Source organism: Juglans regia, chromosome 4 (assembly GCF_001411555.2).
Source record: "Juglans regia cultivar Chandler chromosome 4, Walnut 2.0, whole genome shotgun sequence".
Classification (NCBI taxonomy): domain Eukaryota; kingdom Viridiplantae; phylum Streptophyta; class Magnoliopsida; order Fagales; family Juglandaceae; genus Juglans; species Juglans regia.
The window spans coordinates 22,840,497-22,860,021 of record NC_049904.1 but is presented as its reverse complement, the minus strand read 5'-3'; the positions used below and the strand labels follow the sequence as shown (position 1 = coordinate 22,860,021).

Genomic DNA, 19,525 nt, shown 5'->3' with positions numbered 1-19,525 from the left:
ACTTTTTATTAGTTTAGAAAGAGGATATATATATATATATATATATATATATTGTTTTAAGTTGTATTAGTTCAAAAAGAGGTGAAATAAATAAAACTGTTTTCGTCTGTGGGTGTCTATTTTTGTGCATTTTAAAATTTTGTGGCTGGTATATTGTAAATTTAAATCGCTCAATTATCAATATTTGTAAGTACCGATAATACAATCTCTAAAATTTTGGGACTATAATTTATCAACATTTGTAGAAGTTGGTAAAATAATGCTCAATTATTGGCATTTGTAAGTGTTGATAATACAGTCTCCATATGAATTTTAACACTCATATGTTTTATGCATTGGAAGAGGTAATTAGGTAGCAAGTTGGCTGGTTTCATTCAGTAGACTCAGGGTACTTCATTTTAGATTAAAATTGACATGCTTTCTTTAGATTCTTCAAGGACAATGTACATCATTCTGGATTTCTGTCATGTTTCAGTATAATGCAACGAGTCTTTAATTTGCGCTTCTTTTTTTTTTTTTTTTCCTTTTCCCAGGACATTTGGTTGCATTTATGATGCCCAGGGAAAAATATATCTTGGACTCCTCATTAAGAATCACAGCTAATCTCCATCATTACAAATTGGCAGCGAAATACAATGGCAAGCAAAGGAGGAAAATGAGATGGGAGAATACCAGTCATGGTAGCAATTGATGCACATGGCATGACAGCAGTTCGGCAAAACTATTTTGGTATCCCCACTCATCTTCTCTCTCCAAATCTACATCTGAAAGCTTCTTCCACTTATCATCTGATATCTTTCTGACTGCCATCCCCAAGCCATGAAATTCACCTCCAGTAGTTTTCAAGTCTAATGAGTCATTGTGGAGACACTGAAGAGAGGGTAATATAACAGCTGCAGTAACGAGTATAATCAGTAAGTGAAGAATCAGCACAACACATGAATATTATTTCATTCCACTCAAAAATTTATATTTTTAAAATTTTGAAAAACTGAATGAAATTTAACATTGTTTACAGACAATAGAATTCTCCAATTGTAGCTTTCCTTCCAAATGAAGAGAGATTTTGCTTCCCATCTGTGCGCACCTAAATAAGAAAGAAATTTACAAGCATATGAGGCAAACTTCAAAAAAATGGGAACCATCTTATAAGTACACAAATAGAAACTAACCTTATATACAACTATGTGAAAAAGGTTTAAATAACTTGAAAGTAGACATGTACATGAGCTATCAATCCATTGAAGCAAAAAAAGAAAAATGGGTTCCAAGTGATCGTAAGCCAATTTCAGATGAAAATCTCAGCCCCTTGGAACTGAAGCAGCCCTGCATACATATTAATTCAGACTGATAAAAATATCCTCTTAAATTTTATCATTAAACTTAACAGCTGATTGAAACAAAACACCCAGAGAGAGAGAGAGAGAGAGAGAGAGAGCTCACAGCACATGAGCGTGCTGAATATCAGCCTCGAGTACCTTGAGGAACTCCTGATAAGAAGGTCCAGAAGCAGGCTGCTGAAAATAATCTCACATTCCTCTTACTCTTTCTCTCACTTGGGGATAACCAAAACGTACTGATCGGTTATTATTATTATTTTTTTTTACCAAACGATGATTGAAATGATTTTAAGTATATTGGTTTATTTTTTAAAAATATTTAAATACATTAAAAATGTGAATAAAAAAAAATTACTTTTACAACTAGCGGTAACACCGAGCGGTGCACCGCTCCAAACCTTAAGATGAACCAATTTTAAAGATCAGATAAAAGTGATACAAAAATTAAAAAATAAAATAACTCATGTATATACCTTAGACCAATATAATTTTTATTTTTATAATTCTTAATTTACTAGCAAATTTAGACATTGTCAAAGATGTTTTGTGAGTACTATTATATGAAATTGAAGATGGGATATCAAAACTTGGAATCTCAATGAACATGTTATTGAAGAGATTATCACTTTATCATTGATACCAGATTTTGATTGACTATAACAAATTTGTTTAATTTGATTTCACCCATCAGCAAATTTAAAATTGAACCGAATCGAACCGATTGATCCAAGAGGTTTCACAATTTTAAATGTACTAGATTTTACCATCATTACTTGTAGACCAAGGACACCAACCACTACCTTATAACCAATTTACAATTCTTTGTTGAGGAAAAAATCCAGTATAATTTGTTATTCTCTGATTTGAAGTTTGAGTAGTAAGAAGATGAATAGGCTTGGTGAATTGGGGTTTTTATTGCTCAATTCAAATGTCTAATGTGAGATTCAATTTCCTAATTAGCCCAATCCAACATAGCCCCACTTTGAAAGTATGAGCCTTGTAGTCGAACCCATTTCGAGTTAAGACCCCTCCTAGCCCTTCCAAATTTTCTACCTTATCAGCATGATGTCATCCATGTTTTCACGAATTCATCTTTATTATGCTGATCGCATATTGTCTCTTGATATGCGAATTTGCCCATCCCACATTGTGGACTACGATTTATCCTCTAAGATGGTATCGATGATTCTAATTTCTATATAATTTCATCTGAACTTCATAAAATGTATGCTTGGAAATTTATGCAACAAAATCTCAATCCTCAATTCAAGAGAATAAAAAATGAATGAGAAATGAGAAATTTTCATTGCTTGAAAGTTTCTCAGAGGCAGTGAGAAAGTATCTAGAAATTATAAGATAATGCATTTCGCTCAAAATATCGATTGCATTTGGATAATGAAATATTTTCAAATATTTATAAATAATAGTGAAAAAATAATAAAAAAAAATAATTATAATGGTAAATAATAATTAAAAATAAGTAAAAAATTATAATGAAATAATAAATAGCAATAAGATATTCTCAATATTCAAATTAAGAATCAACTGCGTAGTGCACTCAATCTCACGTGAAATGGGAGAGCATGATAACATTGGTTAGTCTGCACTTAATGGGTTGATGGCATGGCATAAATTTAATTTATATCAATGAGCATATGTTGATAAATGAAGATACAATATGTATCTGAATTCATGTGCATGCTATGATGGAAGTGTTTTCTGGACATTCTCTCTTCCCCCCTTCAAAAATTAAGTGAGAGGAAAACGATTTTTTTATATTTTTTCCATATCGTCACAAAAAATTATTTAAATTGATTGGCTCCAAGATTGAAAATTATCTGCATCCTACTCTGTGTAAGGATGATTTCCATTGCCACTCTTGGATTTAGATTAATTTTAACTGTTACAAGATGCTTAGTATTTACCTCTTACTTATATATAATAAAAAAGATGCTTAGTATTTCCATGGACAATTCGATATGTGTAATAACTGAGGCATTCATGTGAAATTGGAAAACTTTGAGCAGTTGTGTATATGGGTTCCCAGGACTGAGGTAGGGAATTTCAATAAATTTGTAGGTATATTGTCTTTCACTGGGCATGGTCAAAAATTTTTTTTTTTTTTGGTTCTTTCTGAGAATCAAATATTGCTTCATTCAATAGTAAGAAGCAGATACAATGAAAGTCATATCCTTCCAAACGCTGACAAGACTTAAAATTATACAGTAGAACATACTTCTAGATCTACTGCTAAATAAGTTAGAATAAAGGGTATTGCCCACAAAACGTGCATTTCGGGCCAAGCTATGCACTACCTCATTTCCTTGACGACCTACATGAAGCACATCAAAAGATTATAAATGAGATAATAAGCACATCACTTTTGGACTCTTGGGAGGAGTTATTGGCAGCTCTAGAATGGGTGAATTTCATGGTGCTTCATCAATATAGGGAAGGGAATAGTGTTGGTGATTTTCTTGCTAGAGAGGGTGAAATGGGCAAGAACGTGATTTATAAAGAGCGGTATTCGCTACCTCATCTTCTTAAGGGGATTCTTTGCTTTGATTGGTGGGGTCTCGCCTCCTTTCATACATAGGCGTACTCGAGTTTGTTTTTTTTGGTCTTGAGCTTAGGCTTGTTTTAGATTGTCTTGTTTGTCCTAACATTTGGTTGGGACGTGCTGTGATAGGCGAGTTTTGACCGTCTTTTGCTTATTTTGGGTGGTAGTTATCGGTTACGTTGCCCTTTAAGTTTGTTATGTTACCACGATATTCCTCCGTCATAAGTGATGAGGTTTTTCAATCAACTTGGGTCGAGACCTTGTCTAGAGTGGTTACCGACTATTTTTCAAAAAAAGAAGAAGAAGCACATCACTTAGGGCTCTAGCTAAACTCTTGTTATTGGCTTGATCGAATAGCTTCAACAACAATAAGAAAATCTCCCTCAAGTATTTAGTGAGAGATTCCCATATGGTGAATAATCTGTAAAGCCCTCAAGGCCGCAAGCATCTCAATATTATAAAACCAAATAAATACCTTCTTCCTTCTTTGACATGAAAATACAAAAGGATATAATATTTGACATTTTTCAATTTTAAAAAATAACAATAAACATAGCATGATTTAGGGGGCGAGGAATAAGTCGTTTGTATTCAAAACCCACTTCAACTTATTTCAAGTCATCTCATCTTATCATTACAACTTTTTTAAATTCTCACACAAAATATAATAAATAATTCAATTTTTCTAAATCTCATAATAATTTTATCAAATTTTCACATAAAATATGACAAATAATTTAATTTTTATTTTACTATTCATAAATCATATCAATCTATTTCAATTTATCTTTAAATTCAAACCACTCCTAACCTCCCGTCATAGGAGTTCAAAATCAAGCAAAACAAGGGATATTAATATACACCCATTAGGCCAAATTGACGCCAAAAAGAAAATTCAAAACAAAATATTAATAAATGAGAGATACAGCTAAAAAAGTTTTATTTGGACCGATAGGACTGAAATTAAGCAAAAGAGAGAGCGCCAACAAACACCCACTAACCAACCAAACTGAATGACAGATGGGCGAGTGCTAGTTAAAATAATAACTTTTTCTCCAACCTATCCTGCTCGATCCCAATATTTTTCATCTCTAGGGAGTATATTTAAAAATAAATAATGCTACTTATAATTTTATTTATAGTTTTACTTATAAAACTTATTTTATTAATTTATTTTCAAATTCGGAATTTTAAAATTTATAATCTTTAACATATTTAAAAATAAATAAAGGCACTCTTAAGTTTATCAAGTGCTCTGCTTGGCAATGGGCTGGGAAAGCCGGGGCGCACGATTTAGATCTACCGTTAAGATCGTGCTCTGGGATGCCAAATACAAGCAGGCACGCAATATTCCCAAGCTCAGAGCATCTGGCTTGAACAACTAAAATTCAAATAAAATTAATGAGAAAATTTTATAATCTTCAATCTCACGTTTATCAACAGTGAAGTGATTACTTTACATATTTGCACATGCAAGAGTGATTGTCTTGTCTGTACCAATGCACAACAATAGGACATACAGCCTGTCTTTGATCGTCATGTTGAAATTAACTTCCTTCATTTTTTAAATTATAACTCGAATCATACGAAAAATATTAATTTTTTACTCTTATTTGCAGTATAGTTGTCATTATTTTTATCATTTTCCACTTAAAATAATTCCTATCTACTTAGTTTTTCTTAATTTATTATTATTATTTTTTAATTTTAATATAAAATATAATGAATAATTTAATTTTTTAAAATATTAAAATAATAATAATATTAAAAAATAATATTTTATTATCTCAACTCAATTCATTTTAACATTCAAATGCATCACAAATCACGTGCAGTGCACTCAATCTCATGTGAAATGGGAGAGCATGATAACACTGGTTAGTCTGCACCTAGTGGGTTGATGGCATGGCTTAGATTTAATTTATATCAATGTGCATTGCATCCATGTGCTTACACCAAAGCAGCATATCTTGATAAATTAAGATAAAATAGCATGCTATGATGGAACTGATTTCTGGACATTCTCTCTTCCCCCTTCACAAAAAAATTATTTAAATTGCTTGGCTCCAGAATTGAAAATTATCTGCATCCTACTCTGTGTGAGGATGATTTCCATTGCCACTCTTGGATTTAGATGAATTTTAACTGTTATAAGATGCTAAGGTTGCGTTTGGTTTTTAAATTCAATTGAATTCAATTGAAATCAATTAAGCTCAGTCTAATTTTAAACTGAGTCTAACATCGAAATACTTAATTTTCAAATTATTAAACTCACAACAACTCAAAATCTTCTTACACGTGAGACTTACAACATTTTTCAACTTAAAACATCTTTATACGTGGGATTCACAATCCTTTTCAATTTTTCATAAAAAATATTAAACTCATTTTAACATTCAAATACACTTTACATGCAGTTTAGATAAACCTCACGTAACCCCATTCACTATTACTCTCATTACTATTAATAAAGAACTCAACTCAAATGAGTTCACATCAACATTCAAACGCAACGTATTTACCTCTTAGATGCTTAGTATTTTCGGACAATTCGATGTGTAATAACCGAGGCATTCATGCGAATTGGAAAACTTTGATCAGTTGTGTATATGGGTTCCCAAGACTGAGGTAGAGAACCGTGAGTTGAAAAATTGTTACCCAATTCCTTGCCCACTAATTGTTTAGTAAATTTGTTGGCATATTGTCTTTCACTGGGTATGGTCAATTTTTTATTTTTATTTTTAATGGTAGAATTACCTAACAAGTTTACATATATACACAGATTACTATTGAAACGCTCAGAAATTACAATTCACACCCCGCACTCGTTGAAGCAACAAATACTCAAAAATTACTATTGAAGCAATTTCTAATCCTTTAGTGGTATAGGATTGGCCTTTGTCCGCGATCATCAATAATTATGATATTCCTTTAATCCAACTACTCTATTCACTTTTAAATTTTCAAAGGGAAAAGGATCACTATTTACTAATGTATAATTAAAGTCTCATTTATTTTTTAAAAATATCGCATCTCATTTAATCATTATAATTTTTTTTAATTTTTTATATAAAATAAAATAAATAATTTAACTTTTTCAAATCTTAAAATAAAAATAATATTAAAATATATATTCTAATAATACTTTATTTACTTTTTAACTTTAATTTTAACTCATTTTATATTATCTGCGAAATCAAACGAATCCAAATTTTCTCAGACACTGGTGTATTTGGTTTTTTATATAAGGAAAATGTTAGAGCTCCCGCTGGAAGCTCCCGCTAGAGCTCTAGTGTGTTTTATTATTTGTATTTTTTAATTCTTTTTTATATAGATTTTTTAAATAATTTTAAAAAATTAAAAAAAATCATAATATTATTAAATAATACTTTCTTAATCAAGAAGTAAAATATAAAAATATAAAAATATTTTTATATTTTACTTCGTGATTAAAGAATTATTTTTTAATAATTTTATTTTTTATTTTTTGGTTAAAAAAACATTTTTAATAACGTTTTAAATTTATTTTATTTTTTTAAAAATATATTAAAAAAATCTATATAAAAAAAACTTAAACTAAAAAAAAAAATGTATGCTTGGAAATTTATGCAACAAAACCTCAATCCTTGTAATCCCAAAGAATTTTGAGATGGTTTTAACATTAACGTGAGAACATTTTGCGTAAAACAAGTGGATTGCTTACTACGGATGTTTGATACCAGAGTTTAGTAAATGACAGTATTGAAAGATCTGACCTAGCGGAATAATAATAATAATAAAAGACTGAAAGGTAGAAGGAAAAGAATACTTAACCCGTCAAAGCAAAAAGAATAAAAAACGAGAAATTTTAATTGCCTGGAAGTTTCTCAGAGGCTGTGGAAAAGTTATGGATTAATAAATCATAAGATAATGCATTTCACTCAAAATGTACTAAATCAACCGTGTAGTGCACTCAACTATGTAATTACTAACAAAACTAATTCCAACTAATAAATTAGTTAGTAGAAGATTTGAAAATAAAAATATAAATAAATAAAAAAAAAATAAAAAATATTTGTAATCTTGAATTGTGCAACCGCCGCGTTATCATTTTAAAAAAAATGAATAAAATATAGAACTCACATGAAAAAATTAATTTTTTAATAATAAATTTCATTTTTTTCAAAACGATTATATAGCATTTACGTATTTTATAATTGTATAAGAAATTGCACCACCAAATAAATGTCTTCTTCCTTCCTTGACATGAAAATACAAAATGATATAATATTTGACATTTTTCTCTAATCGTGATCATGTTGCAATGGTAGCTGCCTTAATAGTTCCTACCTAGTCAGTTTGACTGGGAGTCAAGTCAATTATATCAACCAAGAGAATAAAAAAAAAATGAGAAACGAGAAATTTCAATTGCCTGAAGTTTCTCGGAGGCTGTGGGAAAGTATCAAGAAATTATAAGATAATGCATTTCATAATTATATGTACAATTACTCCACCAAATAAATATCTTCTTCCTTCTTTGACACAAAAATATAAGAGGATATAATATTTGACATTTTTCAATTTTAAAAAATAACAATAAACGTAGCATGATTTAGGGGGTGAGGAATAAGTCATTTGCATTTAAAATCCACTTCAATTTATCTCATCTTATCATTACAACCTTATCAAATTCTTACATAAAATATAATAAACAATTCAATTTTTTTAAATTTCATAATAATTTTTTTAAATTTCTACACAAAATATAATAAATAATTCAATTGTTATTTTATTATTTATAAACTATCTTAATTCATCTCAATTCATCTCTAAATTCAAACCACTCCAACTATAGGATTTCAAAATCAAGCAAAACAAGATATATTAATATACACCCATAGGCCAAATTGACGCCCAAAAAAAAAAAAAATCAAAACAAAAGATTAATAAATGAGAGATGACAGCTAAAAAAGTTTTATTTGGACCCGTAGATGGGCGAGTGTTAGTTGAAGTGATAACTTTTTCTCCAAAGAAATCAATGGTGAAATTTTTGAATGATAGTGAAATTTTTTGAGTTCAGATAAGATGAAATAATTTGTAAAAAAATTGTGTTTGGATAGTGAGAGGAGATGATATAGTTTTTAATTTTTAGGATTTGAAAAATGTGTGGGTCCTACTGTTTTATTGAGTAACCGAATTGTACACTGTTCATGTCAGTTTATAATATTTTATACTGTTTATTTATTAATGATTTAAGTGGATGTTTTCAAAATTTAAGAGATGAAATATTGTTACTAGATAGCCAAAACTATTATACGGTACAACTTCAGATGATATGTTTTCATATGTATTGGCTAACCAAACCGGGTCTAAGAGTTTTGAAAAGTTTTAATGATTAGATGAAAATGTTAAAAATTTGAGATTTTAAAGTGTTCTATATTTGAGAAGGAAAAATCTGAAAACATTTTAAAATAGTTGTGTTGTCAAACGGATGGCTAATTTGTAAAATAACGTTTACATATTAACTAGGTAAAATGTCACTCATTATGTTATAAAAAAAATATTATTATAAAATAGATCTAATCTTTATATTTAAACTATGTCATATATAAAGTTATTTAAAGCATGCAACTCTCCGTATTTTCTTTAAAAAAATAGATAAATCTGAAAGGAGATTGCTACTCCCACCGACAAAAGGTACCAAAATGTGCTAATAGTGTATTTTATGTTTTTTTTAATCCATGTGTATTATATTTTTAAAGTACTAAAAAACACACATAAATATTTAAAAAATACAGTTTGGTATACATATTGGGTACCTGCACAAATTATTTTCCAACTTAAAATCTAGAGTGCTTCTATCACATATGTTTGTCCCCTTAAACTTACCACTAATACAAATTATATTTTTTTTTTCTCTTAAATATTTTTTAAACACTGTAAACATATTTAAAAAAAAAATACGCCACTTCACTAATAATTACTTTTTAAATCATTAAAAAATAAAAAATAAAATAAAATACTTGAATTTTAAGGGCAAATTCACATACCAATTATCATTTTTCTGAAATTTATATAAAAAATCATTCTTTAATAATATTTTTTAAAAGAAAGAAAATATTTATAATCGTGAACTATGCAACTATAACATAATTATTTTGAAAAAAATAAATAAAATATAAGATTTACATAAAAAATAATTTTTTAATAATAAATTTTATTATTTTTTAAATTAATTATATAGAATTTATGTACTTTATAATTATATATAAAATTATTTTTTTTAAAAAAATATACATTTAAAATAAAGAAAAAAAAAAAAAAAGTATAGAGAACCTGCGCACCTTCCCCATCCATTGCTGTGGTTGATTCCGAAAGAAGACGTGGGTTGGTCGCCAGCTACTTTTCCCCACGTTTTCTTCATTATTTGTGGAGTAACAGCGACCAAACTGACATCTGCATTAACTTACCGACAGTACTGGGATCGACATTTAATTGAAGGAAGTGTACGAGGCATATATATTTTTTAATTATTTTTTACACAGTTTTCAATACTTTAAAAAAATAAAAAAATATTAATTCATTAATATTCACATTTTTAATCATTTAAATTAAAAAAATCAAAAATTAAAAATTTAACCGATCATTTTTATCAGTTCAACTAGATTTTCTGATAGCGGGCCGCCAACACTTATCCTTGAGTTTACCGCTGAGTTTTTAAGGAAATGTAGCCTTTTCGAAGTTACTGTTTGAATAATTTAATTAATTAATTTATTTTAGTTAATGATTAATAAATTAAGATTAATAAATTAATATATTTTTAAAATTTTTAATGATTAAATATGTTAAATAAACATTTATAAAATAAAAATAAAAAACAAATTATACATTTGTGTTGGCTACTCAAACTCAGTACTCATTGTATCAGCGACAGCTAGTGTTTACAACACATGTAACGAAAATGAATCGTTGGTCTCTCCCAAATTTATTTTCTTGAAAAATAATTTAGGTACGAATGCAGTCTATTCTATGCTTAGATAATTTATACAGCTAATTCTTTTTAATAAACGTGAGAACTAATTAAAAATCTTTTACCCTTTTTATAATGAGTTCATTTCTTTAAAAAACAAAAAATTCCAGATGACTTTCGATAAAAATCTATTCAAATTTAGATAATGTCTCTAGTCAGAAAATTGACATATCAAATAACTCTTATATTATTTATTATTTATTTAATATTATTCATTGTATTTATCTAGCAACGATAAATATTTTAATACATACTTAATATGTCTTTTCTTTTATATCCACCATATATGAGATGAGATTGTTTTAAATAAAAGATAAAAGTTTAAAAAATATTATTATAATATTATTTTTTAATATTATTATTATTTTGAAATTTAAAAAAGTTAAATTATTTATTATATTTTGTGTATAAATTTAATAAAAGTTGAATAATGAGATGAGATGAAACACTTTCTAAATCTAAATAAAACCTAATTATATTTGAAGAATTTTATATCACACTTTATTATTGTAAAATAATTTGATTTAAAAAATAAATTTTAGATTTAAAGATTAAATTAGAGTATATAAATATTTTGCGGTACAAAGATATTTTCCAAATTTAAGCATGAAGAAGATTTTTTTTATTTTTTCGATTTGAACTTGTACAAAGCTTTGGGGCTGGTTTCGATAGTGAGTTGAAATGGTCTGTAAGTAGTAGTGAAATTATTTGAGTTGAAATGTTTTATAAAGTTTTGAAAAATAAAAGATAAAAAATTGAATAAAAATATTATAAACTTAAAATATTGTTAGAACATAATTTATTTTCATATTATTTATTAGTGGTTTGAACATTTTCCTAGGGGTCACTGGGCAGCACTACAGCGATTGAGATTCCTTCCGAAGAATTCTCCAGACATGGCCAAAAGTTTATTTTTCATAATTTGTTTAATCTCCTTAAATATTAAAAAAAATAAAAAAGATATTAAAAAATAATTACTTAATTATTAAGTAAAAAAAATATTAGTTGGGACCTACTCTTGGTGGAATGTCTCGGTAGAATAGTATTTTTCTTTAAAAAATTATAAACATATATTATTTTTCACAATTCATTAAATAATTATATTTTAGAATAAAAAATATTTTGATAAAATATTTTATAAAAATAATATCCCTTTACAAAAATATCTGTAAAATGAAATATATTATAAAATTTTGTGTGGATTTTTTTGTTTTTTTCCCCTAATCGGCATCATCTGAAAGCTGAAGCCCTCAATTATTGTGACATTGTCCAGATTAATGAAGGCAAAAGTCTAATCGACTTACAGGTTTTGACTCAGTGCAAGCTAATCTCCGTACTTCCTTTGAATTGTTTACTTCGTTTCTTGTTGCCATGACTTGCACGCCTTTTGTGAACAGATTCCAACAATTTTCTAACGAAAAAGAACTTGGGATCTGATCGCTCAGCAGTTTGTGTTATAGGTTCGTATATCAACCCATCTCAATCTGGTCTCGTTTAATTTTTTTATTATAATTTTTTTAAATTTTTACATAAAATATAATAAATAATTTTATTTTATTTTACTATTTATAAATTATCTTAATTCATTTTAATTTATCTCTAAATTCAAACCACTCGTCTCCAATCATAAAAGTTCAAAATCAAGCAAAACAAGATATATTAATATACACCCATAGGCCAAATTGACGTCCAAAAAAAAAATTCAAACGAAAGATTAATAAATGAGAGATGACAGTTAAAAAAGTTTTATTTAGACCGGTAGATGGGTGAGTGCCAAAAAACACCCACTAGCTAATCAAATTGAATGACAGATGAACGAGTGTTAGTTGAAATGATAACTTTTTCTCCAACCTATCCTACTCGATCCCAATATTTTTGATCTCTAGAGAGTATATTTTAAAATAAATAATGCTACTTATAATTTTATTTATATTTTTACTTATAAAACTTTACATATTTGCACATGCAAGAGTGACTGTCTTGTCTGTACCAATTCACAACAATAGGACATACAGCCTGTCTTTGATCGTGATGATGTTGAAATTAACTTCCTTAATTTTTTAAATTATAGCTTAATTTTTTACTCTTAGTTGCAGTATAGTTGTCATTATTTTTATCATTTTCCACTTAAAATAATTCCTATCTACTTAGCTTTTCTGGGAGTCAAGTCAACTATATGATATAAGTCTATATCAACCAAGAGGACAGAAATACGGTTTCAGTTTATCCACTTCCTTCCTGAAGTAAAACATGGCTGATCTTGCCTCTAACCTTGCCAGTAGTCTATCAAAGAAATTAGGTTCTCTAGTTTCTCAAGAGCTCAGCTTGGCATGGGACGTCCAGAGCGACCTGCATAAACTTGAGAACACAATTTCTATCCTTAAGATCGTGCTCTTGGATGCTGAAGACAAGCAAGCAAAGAACCCCATGCTGAGAATCTGGCTTGGACGGCTTAAAAATATGTTTTATGTCGCAGAGGATGTGCTAGATGAAATTGAGTACGAAGCTTTAAGGAAGCAAGCGATTACGACATATGGAAGCGCTATGGAAAAGGTATGCCATTTCTTTTGTTCATTCATGGCACTTTCATCCCGTTTAAAACTGGCTCACAAAATCAAGGACATTAGAGAGAGGTTAGATGAGATTAATGTTGAGAAGGTTCAGTTTAATCTCACTGAGCGGCATGAAGAGGTGCATGTCAATCCCCTGTGGAGGGAGAAGACCCATTCCTTTATTGATCCTTCAACAGTCATCGGTAGGCATGGTGACAAAGAAGAAATAAAAAAGAGTTTGATGCACCCAAATCCCACTAGAAATCTTAATATAATTGCCATAGTTGGATTAGGAGGTATGGGAAAGACCACACTTGCCAAGGCAGTTTACAATGATGAATCCGTAGTGAATCATTTTCAGTTGAGAATGTGGGTTTGTGTATCTGAGAATTTTAATGTTACAAGATTGGTGGAAGAAATCCTTAAATCTGCTGGTGGTAGAGTTGATAAGAATTCAAGTAATGAAGATACATTGCAGACTAGTTTGAGAGAACTTTTAAAGGATGAAAGGTTTCTACTAGTTTTAGATGATGTCTGGAATGAAAATAGAAATAAATGGACTGAACTGAGAGATTTGCTTAATGGAGGGTCGCATGGAAGTGTCATTGTTGTAACGACACGTAGTCGCAAGGTTTCTTCCGTTTTAGACCCTATTTATACACATTCTGTAGAAGGTCTATCAAAAGAAGAATGTTTGTCTTTGTTTGTGAAATGTGCATTCAAGGAAGGAGAAGACAAATTATATCCAAACCTTTTACCAATTGCGGATGAAATAGTGAAAAAGTGTAAAGGGGTTCCATTGGCCGTGAAGAGTTTAGGTGGTCTACTTTATTCCAAAGTCGATGAAAGTGAGTGGGAATTGGTGAGAGGTAACGAGATCTGGGAATTGGAAGAAAATGAGGGAGGCATCTTACCTGCATTGCAATTGAGCTATAATCAATTGCCAATTCATTTGAAGCGATGCTTTGCCTATTGCGTTAATTTTCCAAAGGATCATGAAATTTGGAATATCGATTTAATTGAACAATGGGTGGCACATGGATTAATCCTCCAAATGTCTGCTAACAAAAAACAAGAGTTGGAAGATATTGGAGACTTGTACATTAAAGAGTTAATGTCGATATGTTTCTTCCAAGATCTTGATGAACAACATATTTTTCGCATGTATTCCTTCAAAATGCATGATCTCGTCCATGATCTTGTGCTCTCTATTGGCCATGAAGAGTGGTTGGAAATAGATTCTGAAAATAAAGACGTGGCCTCGACAGTTCGTCATTTGTCAATTTCATCTAGTGACCAACAAGTTTCAAAGTTCTCGAACAAGTTAACTAATGTGAGGAGCATCATGTACCAAAACGAACCACACGTGTCCTCAGTTGAAGCATGCATCTCAAGATTCAAGTCTTTACGTGTGCTAGCTATACCTGATTCAGATTTTGAGAATTTGCCAAGTTCTATTGGTACTCAAAAGCATTTGAGATATCTTGACCTATCTGATAATCTGTCAATCAAGAAGCTTCCTAATTCCATTTGCAAGCTACACAATTTGCAAACCTTGCTGCTTGGTGGATGTGAAAACCTTGAACGACTGCCCAAAGATATGAGGAACATGATCAACCTTAGGGTTCTTACGATATCAACAAAAGATACATGCTTGTTCGTGAATGGAGTATATTGCTTTAATTCTCTTCGAATTTTATATGTGATCGAATGTCCAAGACTCGAATGCTTGTTTCCACAAATGGACAGGTGCCTCACCAACCTTCGTGGCTTCGTACATTGTTTTTTTGGAAATGTACAAGTTTGACCTCTTTCCCACCTATTATCAAGCACCTAACAGCCTTAGAGTTTTTGTGCATTGGTGAATGTGAAGAGATAGATTTGACGGGAGGAGCAGGAGGAGATGCACAGGACCTCAATTTGAGACTCCAAATCTTGTATATAACAAATTTACCTAAGTTGGAGATTTTACCCGAATGGCTCCTAGGATCTGCAAACACTTTAAAGCACCTACATATCGAGGAGTGTGAAAATCTGAAGGCGTTGCCAGAGTGGTTACCAACTATGAAATCACTTCAGACATTGGAGATCATTAAATGCAATGAGCTATCATCTCTACCGGTGGGGATTCATCATATGAAAACATTAAGAAAAGTGAAGATTAAAGATTGTCCTGAGCTCGTTACTCGTTTAGAAGACTGGTCCAACATACTAGAGCTCGAACTTGATTCTAAAAATGCTGAAGATGATGAGGATTCTGAAAAACGTGAAGATGATGAAGATGATCAAGAAGATGATGAGGATTCTAAAAAAGGTGAAGATGATGAAGAAGATGCTTAGGTAATGTGATTTTGTCTTTTTATTTCAATCGTAAATCATTTTTATAATCACATATTATATATGTTAAGTTTTATTACTCTCCTCTTAAATTTTATATATCTATGCGCATGGATTTGCAGCTTCGGCCTTAATTCGACGAGCCATGAGTCGAAGTGAATGCCAGCTTGAATGGACATAGCTTTGATCGGTACCTATATATATAAAATGCTTCACTTGTACTGTTGGTTTCGTAAATGCATGTGTGGAATAATAATGTATTGGCATGAGTACTACTGCAGAGATTGATATTTTATTATTATTTCTTTAAAAAATCCCAATTTCCATTGAAATTCGAATGTACTGCTCAATTGGTTAGTAACTTTTGTCTGAAAGATTAATTGGAGGTCGATCTTCATTATATAAAAGGAAGAAGAAGAAGAAGATCTATAGATTGTGGCATCTTACTAATTTGGAGTAAATCTATAGATTCAAAACCAAATTTTATTTGTCTAATTCGAAAAACCAAATTTACCCTATTCCATCTGCGTGCTATAAGCATTTCTATCTCAAAATAAACAAGGAAATTAAAAGCTGCAACTATATATTTCACTCCTAATGCCATAACCAAATGATTTAGTTGTTAGATCTTTCAATTCACTTAAGTTTTTCTTTTTTTAGTTTTATCATCTCCCTCCCTCCGAACAATATAATTATTCAAAAGGGGCTTTTGTATAATTATATCTTTATGGACAATGCTAGGGATCTCGGTGGGAGCTTCCTACACCTTTTTTTTCCCCCTTCGTGATTAAGAAATTGTTATTTACTAATATTGGAGATTTTCTTCTTTTTTTAAAATATTTAAGTGTTCAAAAAATGATGTGAAATAACTTAAGTTTTTTTTTTTCACATAATTTTTTTAACTCTTTTAAATATTTTTTAAAAAAATTACAATATTATTAAACAACATTTTCTTAATCACTAAATAAAAAAAAAATCTCCATTTTTATTGGAGAACTTTAGTTTAGAGAACTCTCGTTTCTTCGTTGCAAATAGGAATAACACATGTCAATTGTTGATTGGCTAACACATGATATCAGACTATGTTAATCAATCAATGACTATGTTAAAACCAATTACTGATTCCACAATTATCACTAATTATATATCCTAAAAGAATAACTCTTTTTTTTTTTTTTACATGCGGTTGGAGATCAACACTTCCCGCCGCTTTATTACAATGATCTACCGGATCTGACCTTTACACAAGCAAATACGATGCTAGCGCTACTTTTCATAATTTTATTTGAATTGGTCTTAAGCCTTATTGTAAGGCCCACTTCTGGGTTAAGTATTAATAAGGATTTAAGGAGAATTGGGTTTATATAAAAATTGGGCTTGAAGTAATGGTCTGACCCATATGTTGGGTCCAATCTTTCAATATTATAGTAATGTTATTTTTTATTTATATATTATAGTGATTTTATTTTTTATTTATATATAATAGTGATAAATATTATAGTGATTTTATTTTTTATTTATATATTCTAGTGATTTTATTTTTTTATTTATATATTATAGTAATTTTATTTTTTATTTATATATAATAGTGATAAATATTTTTTATTTATATATTATAGTGATTTTATTTTTTATTTATATATTATAGTGATAAGTATTATAGAATGTTTATGAATAGTTATGAGTAGAGATTGAAGTGAGTTTGTGGGTCCTATTGAGAGAATTTTAAGTTGTTTGGCGTGTGAAGTATTTTCAAAAGTACGAGACTACTTGAAAAGTGTTGAGAAATGTTTAGTACCCAAACATAGCCTAAATCTGACTTGATTCAGATCATAAAATATAATAATAATTATTTAAAAAAAAAAGAATTTAAAAATTTTATTTTTTAATATCTCTATAATAGACGTCATTTAATATTTTCTTATTTATATACATAATTATTATTTTTAAATATTCAATTCCAATTCATATTATTTTTTGGTTGAGTTATAGATGATATAAGGTAGTTAATTGTAAATTGTGTAATTTTTGGGATTATCCTGTCCAAAAACTTGATTGCAATGATGCACTAGGTATCTCATAAGGGCTCATTTTTATAAAATCATAAAATTTTCTTTTAATTTTATGTCATGTTGTCTAATTGATTTTGTTGTTCAATTAAACTAAAGCTTGCATGATGATAATTATGGGTCACTACATTAAAATTGTGAGATATTTATTTATTGTGAGTTTATTTTGTTTCACTTCTAGTGAATGTATATATGATATCTATCAATTTGAATAACATTCAAATTTTTAACGGATCTAATCTGGTAAAATAGAAAGAGCATGTTACTATTGTTCTCGAGTGTATGAATTTGGACTATGCGCTCGGGGTTATGAGCCTCCCAAACCTACTGATTAGAATTCTACTGATTAGAAGACAACTTATGAGAAATGGAAGTGCTATTATTGCATGAGTCTTATGATAATAAATCATTCTATTCGAGGTGCAATGCCTGAAAAGAAAAATGCCAAGAAGTACCTAAGTCAATTAGCAGACTAATTCGTTACAATGGAAAAGGTAGAGACATACACTTCCTAGCAAACTTGTCTCAATGCGGTATAATGGCAAAGGGAATATAAGAGAGTATATTATGAAATGTCAAATCTTGTTACTAGATTGAGAGCACTAAAGTTAGAGTTTTCTTATCGAATTCTTGTGCATCTTATTATGATTTCCCTTCCTGTACATTTTTGTCTCTTTAAGATTAATTATAATACTCAAAGGGAGAAATGAACTCTTAATGAGCTCATTGCTCATTGTGTGCAAGAGGATGAAAGGTTGAAACAAAAAATGTTTGGTATCTCGTCCCTATGTAAAAGACCTAGTGAGGATCCGTGGTGCCATGGGTGCCAGCCATACAACAACACCCAAGATTTGAATCGGGTAATTAGGCGTTCAACGTTCGCTAGGAAGTGCACATGGAAGGAAAAGATATATGGTTTGTAGCGGAAAAGTAAAGGTTTAGTCTAAAGGCTAAATATTATAGTACCATTAATTTAATAAAACTCATACATGTATTTCCACAATATCCACATGATATTTCATTCCTTAAATAATTATACACATGTCTAATTGCTTGATTTTTAAACCCCAAATAAGGTCGATCGAATACACTTTGTTGTCTGACTACTATTTACAAGTACAATTTCCATAGGCAGACAAGTCCTACAATAAAAAATAGGCCTACTTGCCTATTGCTCGGGCTGGGTTGGACATGGCTCGAGGAAAATAGATCGAAGTCTAGGCATGTTTTTATGTAATATATGAACTTATGTACGGTAAAATGACTTTGTAATTTTATTAAATGATTACAACTGCAAACACTCTTTTAATTTTCAAAATATGCTTGAGTTTTAATTAGGGGTGTAAGACTATTGATCCAAAACCGATAGTTTTATTGGTCCGTTTCGGGGTATGGTTTTTTTGGACTAGACCGGACCGAGACGGACCAAATGTATATATATATTTTAATATTATATATAATATATTATTTTATATAGTATTTGTGTAAGTTAATTATTTAATATTCATTAACCATATATAAAATGTTAAAGAGATCACTTAATTTTAGTTTTACTAATTTAATTAATTTTGTGTATTAATTTTTTTGTTAAAAAAAAGAAAAGAGGAAAACAAAAATGTTCATGGACTAAATGAACCCACCGGACCAATAGCTAATGG

General features: G+C 29.5%; 1 protein-coding gene and 1 pseudogene across 1 annotated transcript; one reads left to right on the top strand and one right to left on the bottom strand.

Moving 5' to 3' along the window:
* Positions 1-599: 599 nt before the first annotated feature.
* Positions 600-10,236, bottom strand: LOC118348208 (annotated as a pseudogene).
* Positions 10,237-13,159: 2,923 nt separating this feature from the next.
* On the top strand, positions 13,160-15,036 carry LOC108981359 (disease resistance protein RGA2-like). Its single transcript, XM_035689234.1, has 2 exons — positions 13,160-14,921; positions 14,999-15,036. Exons 1-2 carry the CDS (start codon positions 13,160-13,162, stop codon positions 15,034-15,036), a joined length of 1,800 nt encoding a protein of 599 aa, XP_035545127.1.
* Positions 15,037-19,525: the final 4,489 nt, after the last annotated feature.